The 27,517-nt window shown below is 35.0% G+C and overlaps 2 protein-coding genes across 6 annotated transcripts in view; both read right to left on the reverse strand.

The window, feature by feature from the left end:
* The window catches only part of LOC134854629 (fibronectin type-III domain-containing protein 3A-like), a 78,459-nt gene extending 54,993 nt beyond the window's left edge, over positions 1–23,466 (reverse strand). For 2 of the 5 annotated variants that reach the window (XM_063870974.1, XM_063870969.1), the window contains exon 1: positions 23,403–23,466. The gene's annotated coding sequence lies outside the window, so the exon portion shown is untranslated. The other 3 variants (XM_063870971.1, XM_063870973.1, XM_063870972.1) reach the window with 3 other exon arrangements.
* A 299-nt stretch (positions 23,467–23,765) lies between these two features.
* LOC134854478 (nuclear receptor-binding protein-like) lies at positions 23,766–27,290 on the reverse strand. Its single transcript, XM_063870739.1, has 5 exons — positions 26,967–27,290; positions 26,622–26,861; positions 26,119–26,306; positions 25,347–25,570; positions 23,766–25,027 (listed from the first exon to the last, which is right to left on the reverse strand). The coding sequence occupies exons 1-5, from the start codon at positions 27,220–27,222 to the stop codon at positions 23,863–23,865; spliced, it is 2,073 nt and encodes a 690-aa protein (XP_063726809.1). The 5' UTR covers positions 27,223–27,290; the 3' UTR covers positions 23,766–23,862.
* Between the last annotated feature and the right edge of the window lie 227 nt (positions 27,291–27,517).

The following is a 27,517-nucleotide window of genomic DNA, read 5'->3' on the forward strand; positions in this document are numbered from 1 at the left end:
GTTAGTGGGAATAAAATCAAAGGTAAAGATAGATAAAGTGCTTTTGAGACCAATGATTATAAAAACTGCTGTCGGTTAACCAGCATCTTATTACAAATATTGCTGACGTCGGAAAATCAGAAAAGTTTTCGATGATGCAGGGATGACCTCAGTACCGCGTTGGCATTATGATTTAGGGTTAACAACGTCCATTTTTGCTCCCCACCCTAATTCATTTGCACCTATATGACATCCTAAAATGGCGTATTTTCTCAAAAAAGTCAACTTACATTTGCTTATTTGCCATATCTACAATTAAATGGTGCGGCCAAAAGTAAACGAACAAAAAGCAGCAGAAATTATAGCATTATACCAAAATTTTAGGAAAATTTTAGCAAAACTAGCAAATTAAAACTGAACAAGTATCAGCTGACAAATAATTTTGTCTGCTTAATCATTATAGAAAATAAGCTGAACTGAACAAATAATAATAAACTGATGAAAGGTAAAACTAATAAATTGACTTTATTTGTTGAAAGGAAGTAAGCGAGTTTTCACACAAATGGCAGTGCGATACAAATGGAATAAAAGGTATTATTCTATTCATCCAATTTAGTGAGAAAATAAAACAGCAGAAGCCTTTAAAATTACCACAACAAATGGCAGAGCTAGAGGATGCGCTACTCAATTGAATCGGAACAACAGGAATTAAAACTCGGCTGTTGTTTTTGGGGTCCTACCTCTATTTCTGATTCGCCGTCTGAGGCTCCGCTTAAGTAGTTCAGTCAGTCATTCCCCAAATAGTCTCAATTTGTATAGCAAGAAGAGAGCGTAAAAAGGCCAACTGGTAAGAAAGAGAGAAAAGAGGTACAAATTGAGAAGACAAGAAGGAAGGAGATTGCAAGTATAGACAGTAGTCCCTTCTCAACGCAAGAGGGGAACAATGCCACTAGGCAAGAATGAGTGGCCACTGATTACGTAGCTGCTGATGGTGAGTAGTGACGTAGTTACTAGCAGAAAAGAGGGAGGAAGGAACACCAACCAACCACTGAGAAAAAGAGCACCACTACAACTAAGGTAGACACAAAGGTTAACCAAAAATAAACACAGTACGCCATAAGGGAATCAAAACTGAAATCGAAGCCAAAGGCGGTTTCTATTTTCATCATCCCTTTTTCATTTTCATCATCAACATTAGCACTTGCTTCGAGTTCCTCACATCTCAAGCAGCAGTTTGAAGACGAGTTGAGCTTGAAAATTGATTCGATGTTATTTAGCAACTGATTTTCGGACGCTATTCACAATAACCTGCCCAAAAGATTTAGAAAAATAAATCAAGGTCAAACCACATCAGACATTTGGAAAGAAATGATAACGCATTGCAAAACAACATACGAAATATTATAAAAACGAAACAGGTGAAATGAAGTTACTATGTACGTGAATTTTCGATGTTCAACCTCAATGTTTTAGTTTCTTTACTTTTAACATTCTATCAACTATCGCTCTAATAGGGTCTAAACAGTTTCAAACCTAGTTTTTCACAGCAGCTCGGATCACAAATATAAGACTGATAAAATACCTAACTCAACGACTTTCTGGTGCCCAATTTTGCGTTAAAAAAAACAACCCATCACAAAGTTTCACATGCTGATCACAAAGTTTCACAATTTCAATGACTAAAAACTTGGAAATTGTGCTGATCTCAAGATGTGCTTCATTAAAGCGCACATAGAGCTGATGCTGATTACTCTGCACGACTGCATTGTCGGGCCAGTTTTTGGCTCGATTTTGTCATAATATTTATCAGAATTAAAACAGAGTTGCGGGCCCCCTGATAATTTTGGAATCCCTGCTATGAAAAACGCCTCTTTAGTTCAAAAAATGTCCAAATATAACATAGGCCGAAACCAGAGAATAAATCTACAAATTGAAAAAATGCATCAAAAACAATTTCAATTACCATGCAAACTACCTAGGTCAGTGATGTGGCACATACGCAGACAAACGACAGGCACAAAAATCTTTTATACTGAACATTTTCAGTTTTTTTTTCAAAACAACAGGTCCAAGCCGTCTCAGGCGTAGGCATTACCCCCAGACCAATTAAACCGGAGACGCTAAAAATTTGAATTCATTATGGACAAAAGAAGGCACCAACAGGAAATAACTCCAGATGAGTCCTGTGAACGAAGCGGTTTAGGAAAAAAAAGTATACTACCCGGTAGCAATACCCCAGTTAATCGCAAGGGTAATAAACAATAGGTTAAAATTCATGATAATGCCACTAATAAATTACTAGATTCGAAAAAAAAACAACTGGGGATGCCTAAAGATGAACAAGGTTAACCTTTAGCTTTGCAAAGAGCATAGAATAATCCGATCACAATCATTGAGAATTAACAAAAATCAAAAAAAAAAATTTTTTTTTCGAGTTTCCTGTTGTTTTGATTTAGCCAAAGAAACCATCTTGTAGGTATTAACAAAACTTTTTGTAGGTATTAACAAAACAGACACAAAACTTGTAGGTATTAATATGAAATATAAAAAACTAAAGGCATACACATATACAGAACTTGGCTTAATGCTTTCCAATTCATTACATGCAAAGTTCTGTATAAACTATGCAATTAAAAATGCGAGATAAATTGAGTTGAAAAATTTTTGAAATGCAGTTTTTATTGTTGTTTTGTTGTTTGACACGAATAACTTTTTCTCGATTCATTTGATGCATTAAAACGCATTAACTCTTTTAACTTATTACTAACTGAATTTCAAAGCATGTGCTATCAAAAGTCCGTAAAGCAGTCCCAATATTGGCACTAATAATTACGACTTAGATTGAAAAAAAAATCGTACTATTACACTACTATTTTTGGATCGATCTGAATTTTTTTCAATTACTTATTGCTGAATAATACTTGATAACTCGTTTAAATTTTTGATTTCATGGCAATCTAATCAATCTGAGATTCCGCTTTCAAGAAACATTGATTCCGTGTTCAAAATGATTCAGTGTTCAACAAAATAGTACAACCAACTTTCGGTTTAACAGTAATTTCATTTTCAGCGATTTAGAACGTCTCAGTTGCATTAATTTAAGAGATAAATTAAATTAAAGTATTCAAAGATAGCCAACAGACAGTTGGAAAATTGTAAAAAGAACGGTAACTCTTTTGAAATTTTTTCAACTTTACACGAAAACATTATATCACGTTAGAGCTCTTTGAAAGTAAAGAAATGTGTATGATTAAACGTTTTAAAAAGCCAACAGAGTTCGAAGAGAGTCAATGAACGCAAAAAAAAACTCGAGAATTAAAATATCGATGACTTTGAAGCTTTTTGAGTTTCAAGAAAAATTTAAAATTGACACTTTTTTGATAAAAATAATTCAATTTAAAAAACTGGATCAATAGGTAAAATTCTTATTCCGCTGGGAAATCAGAAAATTAAATTCCACTTTCAAAACTAGAAGTCGATCACGTTTTTGTGACCTTAACACTTTTGCTGTTCGATAGTAGGGTTCGCCTTTCTTCAAAAAAAGAAATGAACAGAACTTTGTAATAAATCATAAGTCAAACCACGAAAAAGTAAATTTGAGCCCGAAAAAATTTTAAGACTTCCCAGAAAAAAACTTTAAAAAATCACCAAGACATGTATAAGTTCACTAACTTTTCAGGGTAAACCAAAAAATTGAAATTATAGCAAATCGGAGCTGGTAAATTTACAAGCGACATAAAACAAATTTCGAATAGAACGGGTATTTAAAATGCTGACGTGCTCATCATATGTCTATCGGTTGACGACAGAACAGATTTGCAAACTGATACAGTGATTCTGTTAGACAAATTGGAAAAATCTAACATGAACAAATGTCAAGCGTAAATAAAATTTTTGTAATCGAAACAGGACTATCAAAATCTTGAAAATGATTTCACAATCGATCTCCTATGACCGATTTTGGAGAAGCAATGACACCTAGTTGAAAAAACTCACAGTTGGCCATAACTCATTCGTACTCTTTTTATATCCAGATATTCAAATTTTTGAAGAACTTAGAAAAGAACTGATATTTCGACTAAGAAAATGGACAAAATAATATTCAGACCGAGTGACAAGATGGGTCTTTAAATTATATTTTTCGACAAAATATTTTTTGTTAAGCCGGCATTGAAAATTAAGTAAATAAAACAAAAATTCGACGCGCCATTTTCATTCTCTAATTGGCAAGCGCAGCATGGGCTCTACAATACACCAGCTCTTATAATCAACTTTAAAAAAATGAATTTTCGAAAAATGCGAAATTTGATTTATGCAAAAACATCAAAACACCGAAGATGTAGACGCGATGTGGTCTCTTCAATATCAAAACTCTTCCAATAAAAATTGAAAAAATGAGTACTAAAGCAAACGAAAAATTTCATTTTCACAGTGCTTCATTCAATTGACAAGCACTTTAAATACTCACCTGGATGACTTGTTAAAATATCCGAGCCAGAAGATGTAGGTGGTTGACATTATGATTATTAGAAATACAGTTTTGATCTAGCTAAGCCATTTGACATTTACAAGAGTCGAAATTAATCTTTCCGCATAACAAAACAATATAACAACTAATTCATATGCATTTGAACCTGTGGTTTTGAAAATCAAATCAAAGAGTATGAACTCAGTGGGTCGTACCCAGTGAAGCGAGCTCAAAATTCGGGGATAGAAGCAAAGAAAAGAGAAATAAAGATCGAATCGATAGACAAGACAAGAGAAAGGAGTTACTAGCTAGACAGTCTCCAACCAACGAAGCATAAGTAAGAAGCACTTTGGTGTCGTCAGTCAGATCGATCAATGTTTACTTGCAGATAGAAGTTTATCAAACAAAGTGACTTTGACTTGACTTAGACTATTGCTACTAGCTAAACAAAATTGACAACTCAACAAGGAAACAGGAAAGACTAGGGAACAAATAGCACCTACATAAGTTGGTTTGTTCTAAATTAAGGAGTGCACATTGCGCAGGGAAATATCCCAATCCCCACCGCGCTTAAAAATATTTCAACTACAAAACATTCGACCCATGTGAGCAACTCAATTCTTCAATTTACCCTCGCCCCCATTGCGACTAATTTGCTATTTAAAGCAGTAAATTTAGCATTCCACGATGGCTGCAAGACTACATGTACTTCATAGAAATATACTTAACAGTTCATTGCTATAGCACATGACCGTCTCAAATCTTCACCAGCAAGGTTCTTCGATCGCTATAATGCAGATCCAACCAACGAAATAATCAAATGAAACAGCCTGGTATTCACCTTTTCCCCGATGGTAAAAACAATCAAAGGCCTGGTATTCACCTTTTGCCCGATGGTAAGAAAACCATTTCAATCGTCAATTAGTATACTTCATGCACTGGGAGAAATTTTTCGCTTTCTTGTTCTTCGGGGAACCTTTCAGACAGCCACTCGCAGATCCGTTTTCTACTACTTGATACTGCACGATGAAGACGAATGAGAGCTTTGTCGCACCACTTGGGATTGGCATCCGTTAATAATATCAGCCGGTTTTTGAATGCGTAAATTATAAACAAGAAAAATATCTTCAACCGTGTTTTATTTTTCAACTTTCCTAAACATCATTTGGAGGCTTAAGTTTTATAAAAAAAACGCCAATAACTACTGAAGAAAGATCATGAAATTGAGAAGATATTCAAAAAAAATTTCAAATTGATCATATTTCATGACTTAATGAGAAAATTTTCGGCTTGAAGTCCCTAAGTTTACGATTCGGCAGGAAGTCCCGTCGGCTTGATGTCCGGCACCCGGAAAAGATATCCAACACAGCTGGAAAAGAGTCAATAAACAAAAAACAACAAAGGAACAATGAACTAAGAAACGCAAGAAAACCGAAAAAAAACTGTTGTTTTAGAAAAAAACATTAACTTTTGAATTTCAAAATGGAACAAAACATGAATTAAAAGCTCCTTGAATTTCAAGAACAATTTATCATTGACAATTTTTTGATAAAAAATAACTCAATTAGAAAAAATAGATGAAAATGATAAGTACCGCTGGAAAATCTTTGAAATCAAATCCACTTTGGAAACTAGTAAACGTTCAAGTTTTTCGTGGCCTTAACTCTTTTGCTGTTCGATAGTGTAGTTTGCCTTCCTTTGAAAAAAGGAAATGAAGAAATCATAACTGAAACCATAAAAAACTGTCAGCACCTACATAATAGTCTTCATTACGTTCATTGAATCTTTAAAACTAATTCAGTTACATTTAAGGAAAAACAGATAATTCAGGGTTTCGCTCGGGGTCAAGCGGTCTTTTCCCAATGCTGCTAGCAAAAAAGAACCGTAAATTGTCCAATGGCTAAAGTTCTTTGAATAACTGAGAGATTTTTCATTTTACCTGTGAAGCAGATTATAATAGATAATGTGGGTGATTCACTTTTTCGGAAATTTCTGACAACCAAGTCCAAAGAAAAACAACTCCAAAGAAAAAAGGATAGGCGGTCGATGAAATAGACACATTTTTGAAAAAGACTAGCCCAATTCGAAAAAAGGATTAAAAAGTGTTTTTTATTCCGCTGAATAGTCAAAACATGAAAACCCCGTACTGAAAACAGGAGTCATTCGTGTTTTTTTTTGCGTGATTTGTGTTTTTCCTATCAGAGAGCATAATTAGAGCTTACAAATTCCAACCTGAATTAGTGCATGCAAAACGTTCAATGAAATTTAAACACATAGCCAACAAAAGTGGTCAATAAACTCAGAAAGCCGAACCAAAAACGACTGATCATATGAAAAATTGATTAATAAAAGAACCAATTACCTTAAACCTCTTAGGATTTCAAGACCAATTTTTGATCAAAGATTGTTTACGCCATATGCTTTGTTGTTACCGGAAAGCATACTTCGCTTTCCCCTTAGCAAATTAATTTCAAGTGATCAATTTAAACAAAAATCAAAACTCGAAAACTGAAAAATTTGAGCGAGCACCAACTCCAAGACATTCTCTGAAACAAAATGAAAACAAATGACAAGCTAAGTAAATGTCTTTACTTAGCTCAAGGGCACTTGAAAAATGAAATCAATTGCATTGGAGTCCCTAACTTGGCATCCATACAGTACTTGGTCCATGATTCGAGAATTAAGTGCAACTTGCAAGGTAATTGACTACTTATGTTAATCTGACAGTCAAAGACAAGGAAGAGCTTTGAATCGAGGTTTATGTTTCACACGCAAATTCAAATACCACAATTGAGACCGAGTGATCTATCATATTAAGTTCCTTTGCCATCTCAGACGTAACTCGAGCTGAAATAAAAAGCTAACTAAATTTAGTTCTCACGCTGCGGAGAAATTTGGCCGTAAAAATTATTACGAAAGCTCAATTTTAATGTGCTTTCCTAATAATATAACTCAACAGCAACTCAATTTAAATATTTCCCATCTACCATATAAGCAATTCTGGCATGATGTCATGTATTGCATATAAGTCACTTTAACTTGATAGATTACTTAATTCAATTTGATATTAAATTGGAGCTCAATCTTTTATTTATTGAACTATGTAAACAACAGCTGATGAAAATTAATAACAATCGTTGGAATGTTTGACTGAGCTGAAATTCAATCAAATAGAAATCAATTGAATTAAATCTTCTAATCATGCTCTAATGTGCCCCGACCAACTAGCGATGTTCCAGAAAATAAGAACCAAAACCAGCATCCTCCAAAGCAAGATAAGTCTTAACCGCTCAAGACTGATCTGAAGTTATGAACACAAATTGATTGCACCTGATAGCCAGTAGTGCTAATTAACATTCAAACAGCTAATATTAATTATCAATGACAATATGTCCGTATCACGCCATCCACCAGTAACGGTATATTACACTATATGAACAACAATTTAAAAAAAAACTGAGAAACTTTTACTGAAAACGTTCATTTTTTTGGAAAAAAATCACAAACTAAAGCAAAATTATCAGAGCTAGGACTAATTTAAACTTGAGAAAATTTCATGATTGACTCGGTTTTTTTTATACTTAATTTAATTTTGAACAAATTAAGGAGCGATTTCTCGTCGCATTCTTCCCACGTGTTTTCATTGAGAAGACATGGTATTAAAACTTCTAGCCATTAATGAATAAAGCAGTGCATAATCATACTGCAAGAGGATGCAAACGTTCAATAGCAGCAAGCAGGATTGCATATGTCAAGTTAATTTTTAATTCTGCGCAGAACAAAATCTTTTTTAAAGAACCTTTTTTAAGCTACTATATTTAGTAGACTGCTGTTTAAATCTGGCATTTCAGAGATGTAAAAATCTCAATACCTAATCAAGAAGCATCTCTACAATTAAAGAATTAAGAATGTTGTCACCTAAATACAGAGTTGATTCAAATTAATCGGACAAAACGAACATCATTTGAAATTTCAAATGCAATTTTCTCAAATTGGGTTAAGATTTGACAAAAAATTGAACAGAAGAAAAGTCGCTTAGAATTTCACCAGAATTTGTTTTCAAAAATGCTCAACCAAAATTTTACCCCAAAAAAGTATCTGTAGCTTTTTTTAATGTATCAAAAATTTAGTTGAAACTAGCAAGTTAATATCAAAAGCTAGTCATATCAAAAGGAGTTTCTTACACAGCGCAACAAAGTTCCAGAAAAAACTCCAAAAATCTGTAAAATCTGTTAAAAAAATCTTAAGTTGATAGCCAAAAAAGTCATTTTAACCATATATATAAATATAAATCAAATCATTGGCTAAAAACTGATTTCAAATGCTTTACGCAAATTTGTGGAAGTTTTACCCTTCTAATACATTGTAGGGCTGTATAGCTTCTTTTGATATAACTTTCTCATCAAATATTTTGATAGTTTTCAGCGTAATTTTTAATTGATTTAAAAAATGCCACAATGACCCTTGTTTTGGGTTCAATTTCGGTTGAGACTTTGGGGAAACAAATTGAACCAGATTAATTCTGTTGAAAATCTAAGCAATTTTTTCTCTTCGCTTTTTATCTAGTCTCAACCCATTTTGAGAAAAACGCGTTTGACATTTCAAATGTTGTTTGTAGTGTCTGGTGAATTTAAATCAGCACTTTATTATCAGATCAAGAGTAACGGATTATAACAGAAGCGGAATTGGGAAATAACCGCGAATAATTTTCAATAACGGGGACTTAACGGTTGAAAACTTTAACAGAACTTATTTAAGCAACTATTGATACTACCATACGCATTCTTTGACAGAAGGCTGACAGATGGCGAGCGAGAATACCATTCAATGCAAACGAAATGAGCACTATTTTTTCAGGTTTAAAATTCTTGACTGAAGTCTAAATGGCCAGTGGTATTCAATCTCTTTTATCTGAGCGCCAGATGCAATTTCAACGGAATATATTTGAAATACACCAAACTTCATTTACACCACAACAATGCCTTTTACCACATTTCAGTGATTAGCTTCAAGAGTTTGCTGAAATAGGGCCAATTAGGAGCCTCAAGAGAAGTAGCGAAAAACCCGAATACTTAACGAAAATAATATAAAAAAACACACTTCGACCGGATAAATTGCTATTAACTTACGGCATTGAATCAGTTCGGATCACATTCAACAGGAACATAGCAGAGTAACGGTTTCACAACGTTGAATGTATGCGATCATGTCAACCTAAATAGTTAACCTCCGGGTTAGGCCTTCGGGCTGGTTGACTAAAAAAAATTTCAGAAGATCTCATGGGACAATGAACGTGAGACTAATTGTTTGACAAAGTTTGAGAATATAAACATTTTAAATCGATTTAAGCCTGATTGGGAGTCTAAAATAAATTTCAGATGATCTAAAAAAACGTTAAAAAAGACACGTAAATAAATTTCAGATGACATAAAAAATCGTTAAAAAAGACACAAGTTGAAAAGTCGAAACTTGCCTGGAGAAAAAAGACCCGGAGGTTAATTATTTTGTCATTTTTATCGAAAGCTAGAACAATAACATTTAGGATTGACAAGTTAGCCCAAATTGATTAAACTGGATCAATAATTTTTTTATTACGCCCTGAAAGTTCCGACTGCCTTTTTAGGCCTTTGGACCGTTGTTCGCCTAGGAGAAATAGATGAGTTTTTAAAAAAATCATCCCTCGCACGCCATAAAAATTACTCAGTGATTGATTTTGCTTCCAGTAACGTAAAAATTACGGAACTTAGCCTACTTCAACATATTTTGAACAATTTCTTAGACGGATTATATCTCCGCGTACGCGGTAAGAGCTCGAAAAAGATCGCGCGGTATTTGGTTCAAATTGGCAATCTTTAAACCCCCATATTCACAGCCTAATAAATAGTTTCACAGAAGGCAACTGACAAACTCAAAAACTGAAACTATTGGTGTAACAAATAAACGCCAATTCGGGAAACACATATTCTGACGGTAACAACTATCCACCTCTACGTCATTGAGATCAAACTCAAAAACCCGAATTTCCAAGCCCGAAAACAAGCGAGGCTGCGCAGTGTTGACTCCATGTGAAGAAACTGATTATATATCGCAGAAAATACAAGCTGCCGTAGAACAGTCACAGCAGAAAATAGTTCCTGAAATTGTTGAGCCTCCCAAAACAAAAATAATTGCCTCTATTCAACAAGCCGTCAAAACTGCTGTAGCTGGAACAAACGAGGAAATAAGGAAAGCTTTATATCCAACTATTAAAGAACAATCAAACAATTAATAATTGAAGACGCTGTCAGAGTCGGAAAATTAGAAAGCCACGATCGGCGCGACAACATACGTATTTTAGGATTGCCAATAAAAGAAACCAGGGAAAATTCTGACAAAACAATTGATAAAGTTATTGAAATAAGAAAAAAGTGACAGCTTTGATATTTCAATTGACCATAGGTAACCGACGCGAAACAAAATAGTCGAGAAAAACCAATGATCGTGGGCTTCAATCGAAGAATTGCCAAAGTTAACATACTAAAAAAAAAATTGACTGAGAACGAGCATACAAGAACCATCAAAATATCTGAAGACCCGAGCCTCCCACGATTAAAGTTAATGCAATTGATTCGGAATGATCATAGAATTCAGTCGAGCTGGAATAAAGAAGGAGCCATATTTCGTCAATGGAAGAATGGTCAACGTGTTGAACGAATAAATAGGCTGTACGAAGGTGGTGAGTTCCTGGGATACAGCTATAAAGACATGAGCCGCTATCAAAACGGAGTTTTTCAGCAAGAGCATACTGCACCAGAAACCTAATCAATTATCACGAAATCCTTTGTCTTCAAATTTGAAAATGCTAAATCCTCAAACACTAAAGTTGCAAGCGTTTTCCATTTTAGTTTAAGATCTCTACGTGAACATTATGATGAACTGGAAGCAAAAAAAAACAGCCAACCTTGAATCGCCACCTGATTTATTATGCCTGAGTGCAACCTGGCTTCAAGAAGCCGACAATATTAAATGCTACAAGCTCACTGGTTACAACACTATACTTAACAAAAACGGAACGTACTTAACAAGAACGAAGGAGTGGTCTTAGCTCAATGAAACAACAATGTTACACTCAATGAAGAAAACCCAAGCGTGTCAGCAGAAAATTTCCTATTTCACGTGAATATATTCCATGAAAGTTTTATAATCCTCGTTGTTTATAATCCGCCGAAAGCCGATAAGTTTTGCTTCCTTGAAAAATTAGATAAAACTCTTGAAGCTTTATCAATCAAAAAGTATCCTGTTATAGCCTACGGTATAACAGATATTTTAAAGGCGAGTACGAGATAACATGTCTTTTTCTGATTACGCTCCGATGACTTATGAGTTTTTTAAATCACACATAAAAGACGAAGATACTAAAACTTATCGTGATACTGGTTTTCTGAAACCGAAACTGAGCGTTGAGAGCTTTATTCAGGAGATATCTAAAAAATGCAAACAATTAACTATTCAGAATGATTGGATGGCTGCTTTCGTCAGTTTGAATCAAAAAATTATTTAAGTATTAGAATTAGATCAATTTGCTCCTTAAAGATCATCAAGTTCGAAGAAAAGAAAAGATAAGTGTCCATGGATCACTAATTATAAAAATTTGATCGCAAAACGGAGCCGGCTACATAAAGCATGATCAAAAGATAAATCAAACCCGACTGCAAGAATTTGATTCCAAATTGCAAGGAAGAAACAGAGATTGAAATTTTGAAAGTAAAAAGCAACTAGCGCATCAATCGCACCTCCGGTGCTACAAAACCATTCTTCAGAAAACTGACAAACCATAATTCTCGAAAAATAAAAGGATTGCGCACTCATACTTGAACGCCAGATTTGCAACCCCTGAATGAACCCTGACAGCACCTCACTATAGGGTTGAGAATCTCGAAAACCAAAAGTATTTGAGCAGTCATACTTGGACGCTAGATTTGCAGCTCTTGAGTGTAGACCAATATGACCCCATTAAAGGGTTGAAAAAATATAGTTAGATTAGTTTTTTTGTATATCTAAGTTTGTTGAAAAAAAGAATAAAATTTTAAAAAACGTCACATCTCGAAAACCAAAAGGATTTGAGCAGTCATATTTGAACGCTAGATTTGAAGCCCTTGAGTGTACCCCGATAGCACCCCACTATGGGGTTGAGAAATTCAAGTTCGGTTAGTTTTTTTATAATTCAGTTTTTTGGAAAAAACTGAAAAAATCATAAAAAACGCCATATCTAGAAAACCATAAGGATTTGAGCAGTCATACTTGGACGCTAGATTTGCAGCTTTTGAGTGTAGACCAATTTGACCATTATGGGGTTGAAAAAATCAAGTTAGATTAGTTTTTTTATATATCTAAATTTGTTGAAAAAAAAGACAAAATTTTAAAAACGTCATATCTCGAAAACCAAAAGGACTTGAGCAGTCATATTTGAACGCTAGATTTGAAGCCCTTGAGTGTACCCCGATAGCACTCCACTATGGGGTTGAGAAATTCAAGTTCGGTTAGCTTTTTTATAACTAAGTTTTTTGGAGAAAAATGAAAAAAAAATCATAAAAAACGCCATATCTCGAAAACAATAGGGTATTGAGCAATCATACTTGGACGCTAGATTTGCAGCCTTTGAGGCTACACTGATAGCACCCCACTATGGGGTCGAGAAATTCAAATTCGGTTACTTTCTTTTCATATCTCGAAAACCATACAGATTTGAGCAGTCATACTTTGAGCTAGAATTCAGCTTTTGAGCGTACCCAGATAGGGCCTGAATATAGGAGGGTTGAGAAAATCGAAAATCAAGTTCGGTTAATTTTTTTATATCTTAGTTTTTTGAGAAAAAAATAAAAAAACATAAAGAAACCATATCTCGAAAACCATACAGATTTGATCAGTCATACTTGCACGCTAGATTTGTGGCCCTCGAAAGTACCCCGATAGCACCCCACTACAAGGTTGAAAAATTCAAGTTCCGTTAGTTAATTACACCTAATTTTTTTTGAAAAAAGAGAAAAATTTTAAAAAAGGCCTTATCTCGAAAACTATAAGGATTTGAGTAGTCAAACTTGAACGCTAGATTTATAGCCTTTGATTGTACCCCGATAGCACACCACTTTAGGGTTGAAAAATTCAAGTTCGGTTAGTTTTTTTATAACTAAGTATTTTGGAAAAAAAACGAAAAAATCAAAAAACGCCATATCTCGAAAAGAAGAGGGATTTGAGCAGTCATACTTGGACGCTAGATTTGTAGCCTTTGTGGCTACACTAATAGCACCCCACTATGGGGTTGAGAAATTCAAATTCGGTTAGTTTCTTTTCATATTTAAGTTTTTTGGAGAAAAATGAAAAAAAAAATCATAAAAAACGCCATATCTTGAAAACCATACAGATTTGAGCAAACATACTTTGAGCTAGATTTGCAGCTTTTGAGCGTACCCCGATAGGGTCTCAAAATAGGAGGGTTGAGAAAATCGAAAATCAAATTCGGTTAATTTTTTTATATTTAAGTTTTTTGAGAAAAAAAAAAATAAAGAAACCATATCTCGAAAACCATACGGATTTGAGCAGTCATACTTGAACGCTAGATTTAGAGCCCTTGAAAGTACCCCGATAGCACCCCACTATGGGGTTGAGAAATTCAAGTTCGGTTAATTTTTTATATCTAAATTTTTTGAAAAAAAAACAGAAAAAAATTTAAAAAAAGGCCTTATCTCAAAAACAATAAGGATTTGAGCAGTCATACTTGAACGCTAGATTTATAGCCTTTGATTATACCCCAATAGCACACCACTTTAGGGTTGAGAAATTCAAGTTCGGTTATTTTTTTTATAACTAAGTATTTTGGAAAAAAAAACGAAACAATCAAAAAACGCCATATCTCGAAAAGCAGAGGGATTTGAGCAGTCATACTTGGACGCTAGGTTTGTAGCCTTTGTGGCTACACTGATAGCACCCCACTATGGGGGTTGAGACATTCAAATTCGGTTAGTTTCTTTTCATATCTAAGTTTTTTTGAGAAAAAGGAAAAAAAAATCATAAAAACCGCCATATCTCGAAAACCATACAGATTTGAGCAAACAAACTTTGAGCTAGATTTGCAGCTTTTGAACGTACCCAGATAGGGCCTCAAAATAGGAGGGTTGCGAAAATCGAAAATCAAGTTCGGTTAATTTTTTATATCTAAGTTTTTTTGAGAAAAAAATAAAAAAACATAAAGAAACCATATCTCGAAAACCATACGGATTTGAGCAGTATACTTGGACGCTAGATTTGTGGCCCTCGAAAGTACCCCGATAGCACCCCACTATAGGATGAAAAATTCAAGTTCGGTTAGTTATTTATATCTAATTTTTTTGAAAACTATCAGGACTTGAGCAGTCAAACTTGATCACTAGATTTATAGCCTTTGATTGTACCCCGATAGCACACCACTTTAGGGTTGAGAAATTCAAGTTCGGTTAGTTTCTTTTGTATGTTAGTTTTCTGAAAAAATTTAAAAAATCATAAAAAACCACATATCTCGAAAACTAAAAAGATTTGAGCAGTGATACTTGAACGCTAGATTTATAGCTCTTGAGTGTACCCCGATATCACTCCACTATGGGGTTGAGAAAATCAAGTTCGGTTAGTTTTTTTATATCTTAATTTTTTGGAGAAAAAAAACCGAAAAAATCAAAAAAAAAAACACCATATCTCGAAAACCATAGGGATTTGAGCAGTCATACTTGGACGCTAGATTTGCAGCTTAGGCGTGTACCCCGATAAGACCCCACTATAGGGTTGAGAAAATCAAGTTCGGTTAGTTTTTTTATATCTTAATTTTTTGGAGAAAAAAAACCGAAAAAATCAAAAAAAAAACACCATATCTCGAAAACCATAGGGATTTGAGCAGTCATACTTGGACGCTAGATTTGTAGCCCTTGAGGCTACACTGATAGCACCCCACTATAGGTTTGGAAAATTCAAGTTCGGTTAGTTTTTACATATCTAAGTTTGTTGAAAAAATGGAAAAAAATTTAAAAACGTCAAATCTCGAAAACCAAAAGGATTTGAGCAGTCATATTGAGTGTACCCAATAAAAAAAATTGACTGAGAATGAGCATACAAGAACCATCAAAATATCCGAAGACCAGAACCTCCCACGATTAAAGTTAATGCAATTGATTCGGAATGATCATAGAATTCAGTCGAGCTGGAATAACGAAGGAGCCATATTTGTTCAATGGAAGAATGGTCAACGTGCTGAATAACATGTCTTTTTCTGATTACTCTCCGATTACTTGAGTTTTACACACCACACTTAAAAGACGAAGATACTAAAACTTATAGTGATACTGGTTTTCTGAAACCGATACTGAGCGCTGACAGCTCAGGAGATATCTAAAAAATGCAAACAATTAACTATTCAGAATGATTGGATGGCTGCTTTCGTCAGTTTGAATCAAAAAATTATTTAAGTATTAGAATTAGATCAATTTGCTCCTTAAAGATCATCAAGTTCGAAGAAAAGAAAAGATTAGTGTCCATGGATCACTAATTATAAAAATTTGATCGCAAAACGGAGCCGGCTACATAAAGCATGATCAAAAGATAAATCAAACCCAACTGCAAGAATTTGATTCCAAATTGCAAGGAAGAAACCGAGATTGAAATTTTGAAAGTAAAAAGCAACTAGCGCATCAATCGCACCTCCGGTGCTACAAAACCATTCTTCAGAAAACTGACGAACCATAATTCTCGAAAAATAAAAGGATTGCGCACTCATACTTGAACGCCAGATTTGCAACCCCTGAATGAACCCTGACAGCACCTCACTATAGGGTTGAGAAATTCAAGTTCGGTTAGTTTTTTTATAACTAAGTTTTTTGGAAAAAACTGAAAAAATAAAAAAAACGCCTATCTCGAAAACCAAAAGTATTTGAGCAGTCATACTTGGACGCTAGATTTGCAGCTCTTGAGTGTAGACCAATATGACCCCATTAAAGGGTTGAAAAAAAAATAGTTAGATTAGTTTTTTTGTATATCTAAGTTTGTTGAAAAAAAGAATAAAATTTTAAAAAACGTCACATCTCGAAAACCAAAAGGATTTGAGCAGTCATATTTGAACGCTAGATTTGAAGCCCTTGAGTGTACCCCGATAGCACCCCACTATGGGGTTGAGAAATTCAAGTTCGGTTAGTTTTTTTATAATTCAGTTTTTTGGAAAAAACTGAAAAAATCATAAAAAACGCCATATCTAGAAAACCATAAGGATTTGAGCAGTCATACTTGGACGCTAGATTTGCAGCTTTTGAGTGTAGACCAATTTGACCATTATGGGGTTGAAAAAATCAAGTTAGATTAGTTTTTTTATATATCTAAATTTGTTGAAAAAAAAAGACAAAATTTTAAAAACGTCATATCTCGAAAACCAAAAGGACTTGAGCAGTCATATTTGAACGCTAGATTTGAAGCCCTTGAGTGTACCCCGATAGCACTCCACTATGGGGTTGAGAAATTCAAGTTCGGTTAGCTTTTTTATAACTAAGTTTTTTGGAGAAAAATGAAAAAAAAAAATCATAAAAAACGCCATATCTCGAAAACCATAGGGTATTGAGCAGTCATACTTGGACGCTAGATTTGCAGCCTTTGAGGCTACACTAATAGCACCCCACTATGGGGTCGAGAAATTCAAATTCGGTTACTTTCTTTTCATATCTAAGTTTTTTTGGAGAAAATGAAAAAAAAAATCATAAAAAATGCCATATCTCGAAAACCATACAGATTTGAGCAGTCATACTTTGAGCTAGAATTGCAGCTTTTGAGCGTTCCCAGATAGGGCCTGAATATAGGAGGGTTGAGAAAATCGAAAATCAAGTTCGGTTAATTTTTTTATATCTTAGTTTTTTGAGAAAAAAATAAAAAAAAACATAAAGAAACCATATCTCGAAAACCATACAGATTTGAGCAGTCATACTTGCACGCTAGATTTGTGGCCTTCGAAAGTACCCCGATAGCACCCCACTAAAAGGTTGAAAAATTCAAGATCCGTTAGTTAATTATATCTAATTTTTTTTGAAAAAAGAGAAAAATTTTAAAAAAGGCCTTATCTCGAAAACTATAAGGATTTGAGTAGTCAAACTTGAACGCTAGATTTATAGCCTTTGATTGTACTCCGATAGCACACCACTTTAGGGTTGAGAAATTCAAGTTCGGTTAGTTTTTTTATAACTAAGTATTTTGGAAAAAAAAAACGAAAAAATCAAAAAACGCCATATCTCGAAAAGAAGAGGGATTTGAGCAGTCATACTTGGACGCTAGATTTGTAGCCTTTGTGGCTACACTAATAGCACCCCACTATGGGGTTGAGAAATTCAAATTTGGTTAGTTTCTTTTCATATCTAAGTTTTTTGGAGAAAAATGAAAAAAAAAATCATAAAAAACGCCATATCTTGAAAACCATACAGATTTGAGCAAACATACTTTGAGCTAGATTTGCAGCTTTTGAGCGTACCCCGATAGGGTCTCAAAATAGGAGGTTTGAGAAAATCGAAAATCAAGTTCGGCTAATTTTTTTATATTTCAGTTTTTTGAAAAATAAAAAAAATAAAGAAACCATATCTCGAAAACCATACGGATTTGAGCAGTCATACTTGAACGCTAGATTTAGAGCCCTTGAAAGTACCCCGATAGCACCCCACTATGGGGTTGAGAAAATCAAGTTCGGTTAGTTTTTTATATCTAAATTTTTTGAAAAAAAAGAAAAAACTTTAAAAAAAGGCCTTATCTCGAAAGCTATAAGGATTTGAGCAGTCAAACTTGGACGCTAGATTTGTGGCCCTCGAAAGTACCCCGATAGCACCCCACTATAAGGTTGAAAAATTCAAGTTCGGTTAGTTAATTATATCTAACTTTTTTGAAAAAAAAACAGAAAAAAATTTAAAAAAAGGCCTTATCTCGAAAACAATAAGGATTTGAGCAGTCATACTTGGACGCTAGGTTTGTAGCCTTTGTGGCTACACTGATAGCACCCCACTATGGGGGTTGAGACATTCAAATTCGGTTAGTTTCTTTTCATATCTAAGTTTTTTTGAGAAAAATGAAGAAAAAAAAATCATAAAAACCGCCATATCTCGAAAACCATACAGATTTGAGCAAACAAACTTTGAGCTAGATTTGCAGCTTTTGAACGTACCCCGATAGGGCCTCAAAATAGGAGGGTTGCGAAAATCGAAAATCAAGTTCGGTTAATTTTTTATATCTAAGTTTTTTTGAGAAAAAAATAAAAAAACATTAAGAAACCATATCTCGAAAACCATACGGATTTGAGCAGTATACTTGGACGCTAGATTTGTGGCCCTCGAAAGTACCCCGATAGCACCCCACTATAGGATGAAAAATTCAAGTTCGGTTAGTTAATTATATCTAATTTTTTTGAAAAAAAAATTTTTTAAAAAGGCCCTATCTCGAAAACTATCAGGACTTGAGCAGTCAAACTTGATCACTAGATTTATAGCCTTTGATTGTACCCCGATAGCACACCACTTTAGGGTTGAGAAATTCAAGTTCGGTTAGTTTCTTTTGTATGTTAGTTTTCTGAAAAAATTTAAAAAATCATAAAAAACCACATATCTCGAAAACCAAAAAGATTTGAGCAGTCATACTTGAACGCTAGATTTGTAGCTCTTGAGTGTACCCCGATATCACTCCACTATGGGGTTGAGAAAATCAAGTTCGGTTAGTTTTTTAATAACTAAGTTTTTTGGAAAAAAACTGAAAAAATCATTGAAAAATCCATATCTCGAAAACTATAAAGATTTGAGCAGTCATGCTTGGACGCTAGATTTGCAGCTTAGGTGTGTACCCCGATAAAACCCCACTATAGGGTTGAGAAAATCAAGTTCGGTTAGTTTTTTTATATCTTATTTTTTTGGAGAAAAAAAACCGAAAAAATCAAAAAAAAAAACACCATATCTCGAAAACCATAGGGATTTGAGCAGTCACACTTGGACGCTAGATTTGTAGCCCTTGAGGCTACACTGATAGCACCCCACTATAGGTTTGGAAAATTCAAGTTCGGTTAGTTTTTCTATATCTAAGTTTGTTGAAAAAATGGAAAAAAATTTAAAAACGTCAAATCTCGAAAACCAAAAGGATTTGAGCAGTCATATTGAGTGTACCCAATAAAAAAAATTGACTGAGAACGAGCATACAAGAACCATCAAAATATCCGAAGACCCGAGCCTCCCACGATTAAAGTTAATGCAATTGATTCGGAATGATCATAGAATTCAGTCGAGCTGGAATAACGAAGGAGCCATATTTGTTCAATGGAAGAATGGTCAACGTGCTAACCGAACAAATAGGCTTTACGAAGATGGTGAAATCCTGGAAAACAGCTTGAACGACTTGATGAGTTGCTATCAAAACCGAGTTTTTCAGCAAGAGCATAATGCACCAGAAACCTAATCAACTTTTCAAAAAATCGTTTGTGGCTTATTCCTCAAACACTTAAGTTGCCAGCGTTTTCCATTAAATGTAAGATCTCTACGTGAACACTACGATGAACTGGAAGCATTAACAGCGAACCATGAATAATATCAAGATGTCATCGAACGAAATGACTATGAACAGCTGGTCACAAAACCAACAACAATTGCAAATATAAGTGAAATTCTTTAACATCACTTCATTGTTAAAGACTTAAAAGTCAAATCTGCTCAAGTACGAGATAACATGTCTTTTTCTGATTACTCTCCGATTACTTGAGTTTTACACACCACACTTAAAAGACGAAGATACTAAAACTTAGTGATACTGGTTTTCTGAAACCGATACTGAGCGCTGACAGCTTCAATCAGGAGATATCGAACGATGCAAAAAATAAACTATTCAGAATCATTGGTTGATTGCTTTCATCAATTTGAATCAAAGTATAATTGAGTATGAGATCAATTTGCTCTTTTTAGATCATCAAGTTCGAAGAAAAGAAAAACCAAGTCTCGATGGATCACTAACTTTAAAAAATGATTGCAAGATGGAACCGGCTACATAGAGCATGGTCAAAAAAAAATCAGCCCCATCTGCAGGAATTCGATTCGAAACTGCTACGAAGAAAACTGAGATCGAAATTTTAAAAAACAAAAAGCAATACTATTATAATCAAAACTTTAAATGAAATTACGGGAATTGCATGTGGCAAAACAGATTAAAATTCTTTCAATAAAAACACAAACGGAGAAAAAATTGACCTTGCAAACAAATTAAAATTTTTTTCTCAACTATCGGTTTTAACCTGTCCAAAGAAATACCAAAATCTAACTGAGCGCAAATCCATGAGAAAACCAATTTTTGTATCGGCTTTATAAAGAAGGATCAAAGCTCATTTTAGAAAAATACTGTCCAATATCCATTCTCATAACCTTGAATGAAAATTTCGAGCGTGCTATGTATAACAGAGTATACGAATACCTGGAAAATTATTCGCTAATCTATGTCAAACAGTTTGGTTTGAAAAAAAATCATACTGCTTTTGTGGCAATTGCAGAAGTTACCGGAAAAATACGCCTGGATAAGAAAAATCAATAAAGGAAACTGTTTTTCTTGACTTGAAGAAGGCGTTTGATACACTTGGTCAAAAAATGTTTTTAAAAAACCAAAAATGCTTACAATAAGTGGCCAGACATTACTATGGTTCAAACGCTACCATAAAAAAATCGTAACCATTAAGTGCAAATCGAAAAACCAGATCTTTAAGGCTTGAAGTTAAATTGCGGCGTTCAAAAGAGTTCCTTTTTGAGACACCTGTTATTCATATATATCAAAGACCTACCCAAAGTTTGCTATTCGTGCGAAGTTTTTTCATTTGCAGATGATACAAACATTACAGGTCTAAATTGCTGAATTGAAAGTTTCAATAACGATCTCAAAGCGGCGAATGCATGGCTAAATATTAAAAAATTATCACTAAATATGGATAAACCTGTGTATTTAAACTTATCCTCACTTAATGCTTCCAGTTCTCTCTTATACATCAATAATTTACCTCTAACAAGCATTTCTTCATGCAAATATCTCGGTGCTCATGTTGATTCTAAGTTATCAATCAATGATCATATTAATTGCCAGCGGAACAAAATCAGAAATGCGGGATTGTTTCAAAAATGCGTCAATATGTTCCAAAATCGATTTTACTTCAGTACTATAGATCAAATATTAAGTCAAATTTGCCATACGGAATTCTCGTATATGGTTGCACCGGTTATACTCAGCTAATGCCACTTTTGATGATACATGAAATATATTTGCGCTTGAGTCATTTCAAACGAAATTATGATAGCATTCGTTCGTCTTTTTTTATTGAAAAAAAAAATTTCAACTATTCACAAGCTATATGTCTACGGACTTCTCAAATTTGTATTGAGATCCCTTGCTGGACTTCATTGTGAAAATTCTTTTAAATAATCTTTTCTGTTTTGAGAATCTGTTTATATGACACGTATAGAAAGTTATTTTCCCTTTAAAAGACCAAACTTAAAAAGTCGAATACAACGAGCTTCGATCAGTTTTAGGCGATCGAAAATTTTCAATATGTTGCGCGACAATAACTTAGTTATTGACTTTTTCGACAATTTAACTCATTCTGGTAATCAATCTGTGGCTCATAATCAACGTGATTTATACATTTTGAGCAATGAAGACATCGTTAAATATGTATTTGCAGGTGACTGCTTATGTTTTTGCTTCCGTCTAGCGTTGATTTCAGGTGCCGTATAGTTTTCTGATTACTTGGGTTTTCAATTAGTCTAATTAGTTTTCAAATTTCACTGGTTACTGCCGCTTGAGCTCAATTAGGCGCCCAACGTCAAAATGTCCTCCATCCAATTTTCTTGGTGTCAGGGAGACTTTAGAGACGAGGTACAGTTAGTAGATGCAGTAACCGCCAAGTGAACAAGTTCAAGTTTTACAATTGAACCGAACAAGGGGGCTACGACTAGCGAGTTTCTGAAGAGTATAAGAACAAATTCAGTTTTTCTTTTTCTTTTCAATTTTCAGCCAATTGTGTCAAGTTTGTATACTTACACCGGCTATCTTAAGGTGTATATCATCAGGAAATTGTCTTATGTACCACTAAAAAGGTTCAGTTTATTGAACGACATTTTTTTGTTAAAGTGAAAAGCTACTTTTTTTGCTACCGTCGTTCTTCAGAAATGGCATGCTCTTGTTATTAGGTTTATTCGAATGTGTTCGAGTTTAGGCCAGCATCCTGTAATCCAAATGGCATCGTTCGCTGTCCTCTCCGAATTGCTAACAAATTTGTTTAAGTATTTTTAGCTAATATGCCGTTGTGTAACAACGAGAAATTAATTCTTCTTCTGCATAACTTTATGAAAAAAGATCACAGGTAAATAATCTAAAAGCCAACCAAGCTTTTATGCACCATTCGCATGTTTAATAGTGGAGATTGAATGATTTTGAAAAACAATCGTACGTCATACCACAGAACGAACAAATGAGCATTAAAAAACCTAGAAAACCTAACAACCTGCATAACGGTCTATTACCTTGGCTATCTTATTTTCTCGAAAGAAAGCCGCCCCAATTAAAAGATGCCCTCGAATGAGAGACGCATTAATTTGTAAAATGGAAAAAAGAGACCGTGTTCTCAAATTTCTACAAACAATAATAACTTTTCTTATCGAATGAACTCAACGCAGCTTTTATTCGAGAAAACACGGTATGTCCACTTTTCAGTGTCAATCACTATGTAATACATGGATTATTATTACAGCGCGAAATTTTCGTGTTATATTGATTTACACAATGAGAAAATTACACAATGAGAAAACAAAGGGCAAAACGGTGTAGAAATTTTACAAAATTAATAGAAATAAATCAGCTTTAAAATGCAACATCTTTGATGACAAATATTTTCGAAATAGATGAAAGCAATAAATAAACTCACAGCTCTTTTTGTGATGTCTCAGTCGCTGCGCCTAAAAATTTGAAATCTAGCCATGACTAAACCTGAAAAACAGAAATTTGTACTGACACATTTCTAGGGTAAAACTGTTTAGCGGCAGCAGCCGAGTGAGATAAAATGCGCGCTCTTTAACACAAATGTCGTGGGTTCAAATATGACTTCGGTCACGGTTGGAGGGGTCCCAGTGGCATTCGACTCCTCAAGACATGACCGGCTATGGCAAAATCAATGACATTGATCTTCCCCGCGGAAGCAAGGCCCAAAATAATAAGGAGCGATTAGGACCGGAGGGCAAATAAAAAAAGTAGAGACTGCTCCTAATCGACTCATTTAAAAATTGTGCAACAGATTAAACTTTGTTTATTTGCATACAACTACGAACCGAATTGAAAATAAGTCACATAACACCATAGTCCTAACAAATATTTCATTCAATTGATTTTCAAGATATCACATTCAAAGAGGTGGCCAGCACTTTACTGTGGGCTTTCCGTATTACATCATTTACTTTGTCTTTATCAGACTCATTTATGAATCCCAAATCGACCAATTCTTGCGACAAAATCGGCAACTCAGTGCCTGAGAACTGACTGTTTAAAAACCGTGTCGTGTTATCATCAAGTTTCAACTTCAAACTGATGTCAAAATTTGGAATGGAACTTTCTAGAATATTTCCAGCAGAAGCGTCTTCAGCATTGATAGCACCAGTTGAGGATTCTTGTTCCTTACTTTTCGAAAAATGCACTTCACATGACATTGATACTATCATCCGCATCTCGGGATCCGGAGCTTCTCCCGAACTGTCTCCGGCAGTGGCGTTGTCGTTCTCTTCAACACTGGACGCCTGAGACAATTTCTCCAAACGTTTCTTCACAGCGTAATTTGTCAGAGGGAATAATCCTTGAGAAACATCTTCCAAAAGCTTTTCTAGGTCATTCTGAGGTAACTTTCCATACACGTAAGAAGCATAACTTCCTCCACTGGTGGGGTTGCTCTTGATACTTGCAAATACATCATTTGGTTGACGTTTGTTTTTGTACAAAGGGTTATCTTGTAATTGCAAGTCGTGATTTGCCACTACGTGTGCAGATAACAATTTCAATTGATGCACTTCGAATATTATCGGCCTGAACAATAATTCTCTGGCTGATGGCCGATTCTTTGGGTTTTCTGCAATACATGAACGAATAAAATCTGCTTGCTCTGCTTGAAGAGTCTGAAGCGTTTTCTCAATTAATTCTTCGGTAATCGATACGTTCTCGCCGTTTCCAGTTAAACCATGGACAGCCATTTCTAGAGCACACATTCCGAAAGCGTATATATCTACTGCTTCGTTAATAGGCTGGTCTCCAGAACCAGCATACTCTGGAGCTATAAAGTGGAAATGCTTCTGCTGCTCTTTGCAAGTTTTCACATGGGTATGGATAGCATCAGGAGCTATGGAACCTATCTTCAGAAGTCCATTGTGTTGGATGAATAGAGTTTCACAGTTTAAGTTACCATGTATAATGGGGGGATCAACTGAGTGCAGGTAGCTGAGAGCGGACAGCATCTGAATGCACCATCTCTTCCACACTTTGAAACCCATCTGTTTCTGCGTTTGAGACCTAGGCAAAACTCATTGTCAAAACCAATGGCTACCAATCACATTCTTTTACTCCAAACTTAGGACTGAAAATATCTTTTCATACTATCTCAATCTATCATCCATTTTTAAGGCGAGCCTTAGATTTCTATCGTTAAAATCATTTTTTTTCCAGAAATACGGCACAATCACAAAAAAGTTTGTCTTCTAGCATCGCATCTGTCAAAATGTTCTTCAGAATAGAGAGGACCACTAATTGTCCTGTAGAGTATTTATTAGGGAAGTAAAAACATTCAAAAAATACTTTAGAAAAAGAACAACACTCTATCAATCAAGTGCACCTGGTGGTCTTTAGGAATTGCTTCATATTTCTGGAGGGCATATACTCCGTGATGAAGATGAGTCTAGGCTTCTCGTCTTTGTTCTCGGTAGTCCAGTACTTGTGCACTTTGATGATGTTTGGGTGGTCTATGAGCATGAGGTTGTCGAATACCTGCTTGATGGAGGCAGCCTGAGGTTTGAAGCAGCTCTTCCGCTGAGAAAACACGACTTCATTCCACACCACCTGCGCATAAATTAAACTTGTTCCGAGTTATATTACGAACCTTGACTGCTCTTGAACTCGTTTTCATTTTAATTTCACTCTCTTCATTCTATTTTGGAATGGTAGCAAAAATAACATAACATGCTCTCAATAAAAACATCTGAAATTTCGAACACACCAATATCCACGCCAGAGAAGCTTTCATAATGATCAAAAAAATATTTTTCAATAACTGAACCAGATATCATTGAATATTTATAACAGCTAACAGCTCTTGCTGCACCAAAACAAAAAATAATAATAGAGGACTTAAAATGTCTAATTAGGCGGATTCACGTAATATTTCATTCCAATGATCTTTCGCGACGTACATAATAATTTTTTTGGCTTCAAGGCTTCAAATCATTTTCTCGTGACATATTTTCATTTGTTAATCATAACCATCAAAAAAATATTCATTTTGACGTCATTTGCTTTTTGCAAGATGTTTTTTTCACATGCCGATTTAGTTGCTCAGCTAAGAAAAATAGTTCTGACTTTTATCCGCAGCAGCGTTTTAACCAACCTACCTGTACGGCATAGTCAGTGTCCATGGCGAGGAATGCGGCGTCTATGCCTGGTACGTCCCTCTGGGTCACCCTCTCCTTACGCTTGTGATATCTTCCACACGGCGACTCCTCCAGGATCTCCTCAGCCCCTCCGTCGTCCTCCTCCTCGTCCTCGCTCTCGTCGTCATCCACTCGCAACTCATGAGACACTGAGTACAAACAAATAAGTATTCTTAAAATCAGTTAAGCTTTGATAACCTAAAGTTTTATTATTTAAATAATAAATATAGCCAAAAGATGGTTGGAAGAGTCAATGAACGCTAGTAAACAGAAAAAATAATGATTTATGTTCTGAAAATACCAACTTTCGAATGTTAAAGAAAAAAAATAGATGCCCTTAAAATCTTTGAATTTCTAAAACAATGTCTCGTCGCCGATTCCATTGCCATTTGCATTTTCAGCTCAGATCGCCCTTTCTTAGCCAGGTTTTATCTACACCATCAATGTAAGTATGAAGAACCAACCTTGCTGTGTGATCTGAGCACCACTGGCTGCTACGCTGTGATTCATAGGAGCTGCCATCGACGATAGTTTCCTCTGATTTGAGTCTGTAGAGGCACTGGATGGGATCTGTTGACGAGTCGGATGGGACTGTGGTTGCAAAGAGGATTCACTGTTGATTGCACGAGCGCTCTTGTTGTCTCTTAGTTTGCCACCATCAGCTTCTTCTTTCGCTCTGTCAGCGGCACTTTTACACAGTTCACCTTAAGCATATGATAAAACTACGTAACTCCAATAAAAATAGCTTCTTCACTTAAGAGCACTTATCTCAGCAGCCATGTATGATGGTTATATGCAAGAAACCTTACCTTTAGGGTTCTCGTTGCAATCACTGTTCGAAGTAGGGATTTGGATAGCTTGCGTTACAACAGTGAGGCAACTCTCTCTCTTATCTGTCTTGGTTAAATCAGAATCGCCCTGCTTGCCTTTCACAAGCCTATCATCTGAGCTTTCTTTCGGTTTAGTAGGTATATTTTTGGGGTCAGGGATCTCCGAATCATCTTTAGTGCGCAAAGAGGTTGGATCATTCACTGGGCTACTCTGAGTACTTTGCCTTTGTACCATTTAGCGAAAGGTCATTACGTAAAACTGAATAGATTTAAATCAGTGGAACAGCTCTGAAAAAAATTGAAAACGCTGGTTGCAAAGATCTCCCAGGTCAGGATAGTATATGAAGACAGGCATTACTAAAGAAACGCTTCACAACGCTTCAAAAAAATTTCGAAACACAGAGTTGAAAATCCGATACTGTTGGCGTACGGAATGACAAGAACAAACGGTTGCTATCTAAGTACCGTAACATATTACTTCCAGAATTTCCTTTCAAAATTTGTGGTCGGTTTTTTGTCGGGAGTCGTCG

This window comes from Symsagittifera roscoffensis, chromosome 9 (genome assembly GCF_963678635.1).
Source record: "Symsagittifera roscoffensis chromosome 9, txSymRosc1.1, whole genome shotgun sequence".
Classification (NCBI taxonomy): Eukaryota; Metazoa; Xenacoelomorpha; order Acoela; family Convolutidae; genus Symsagittifera; species Symsagittifera roscoffensis.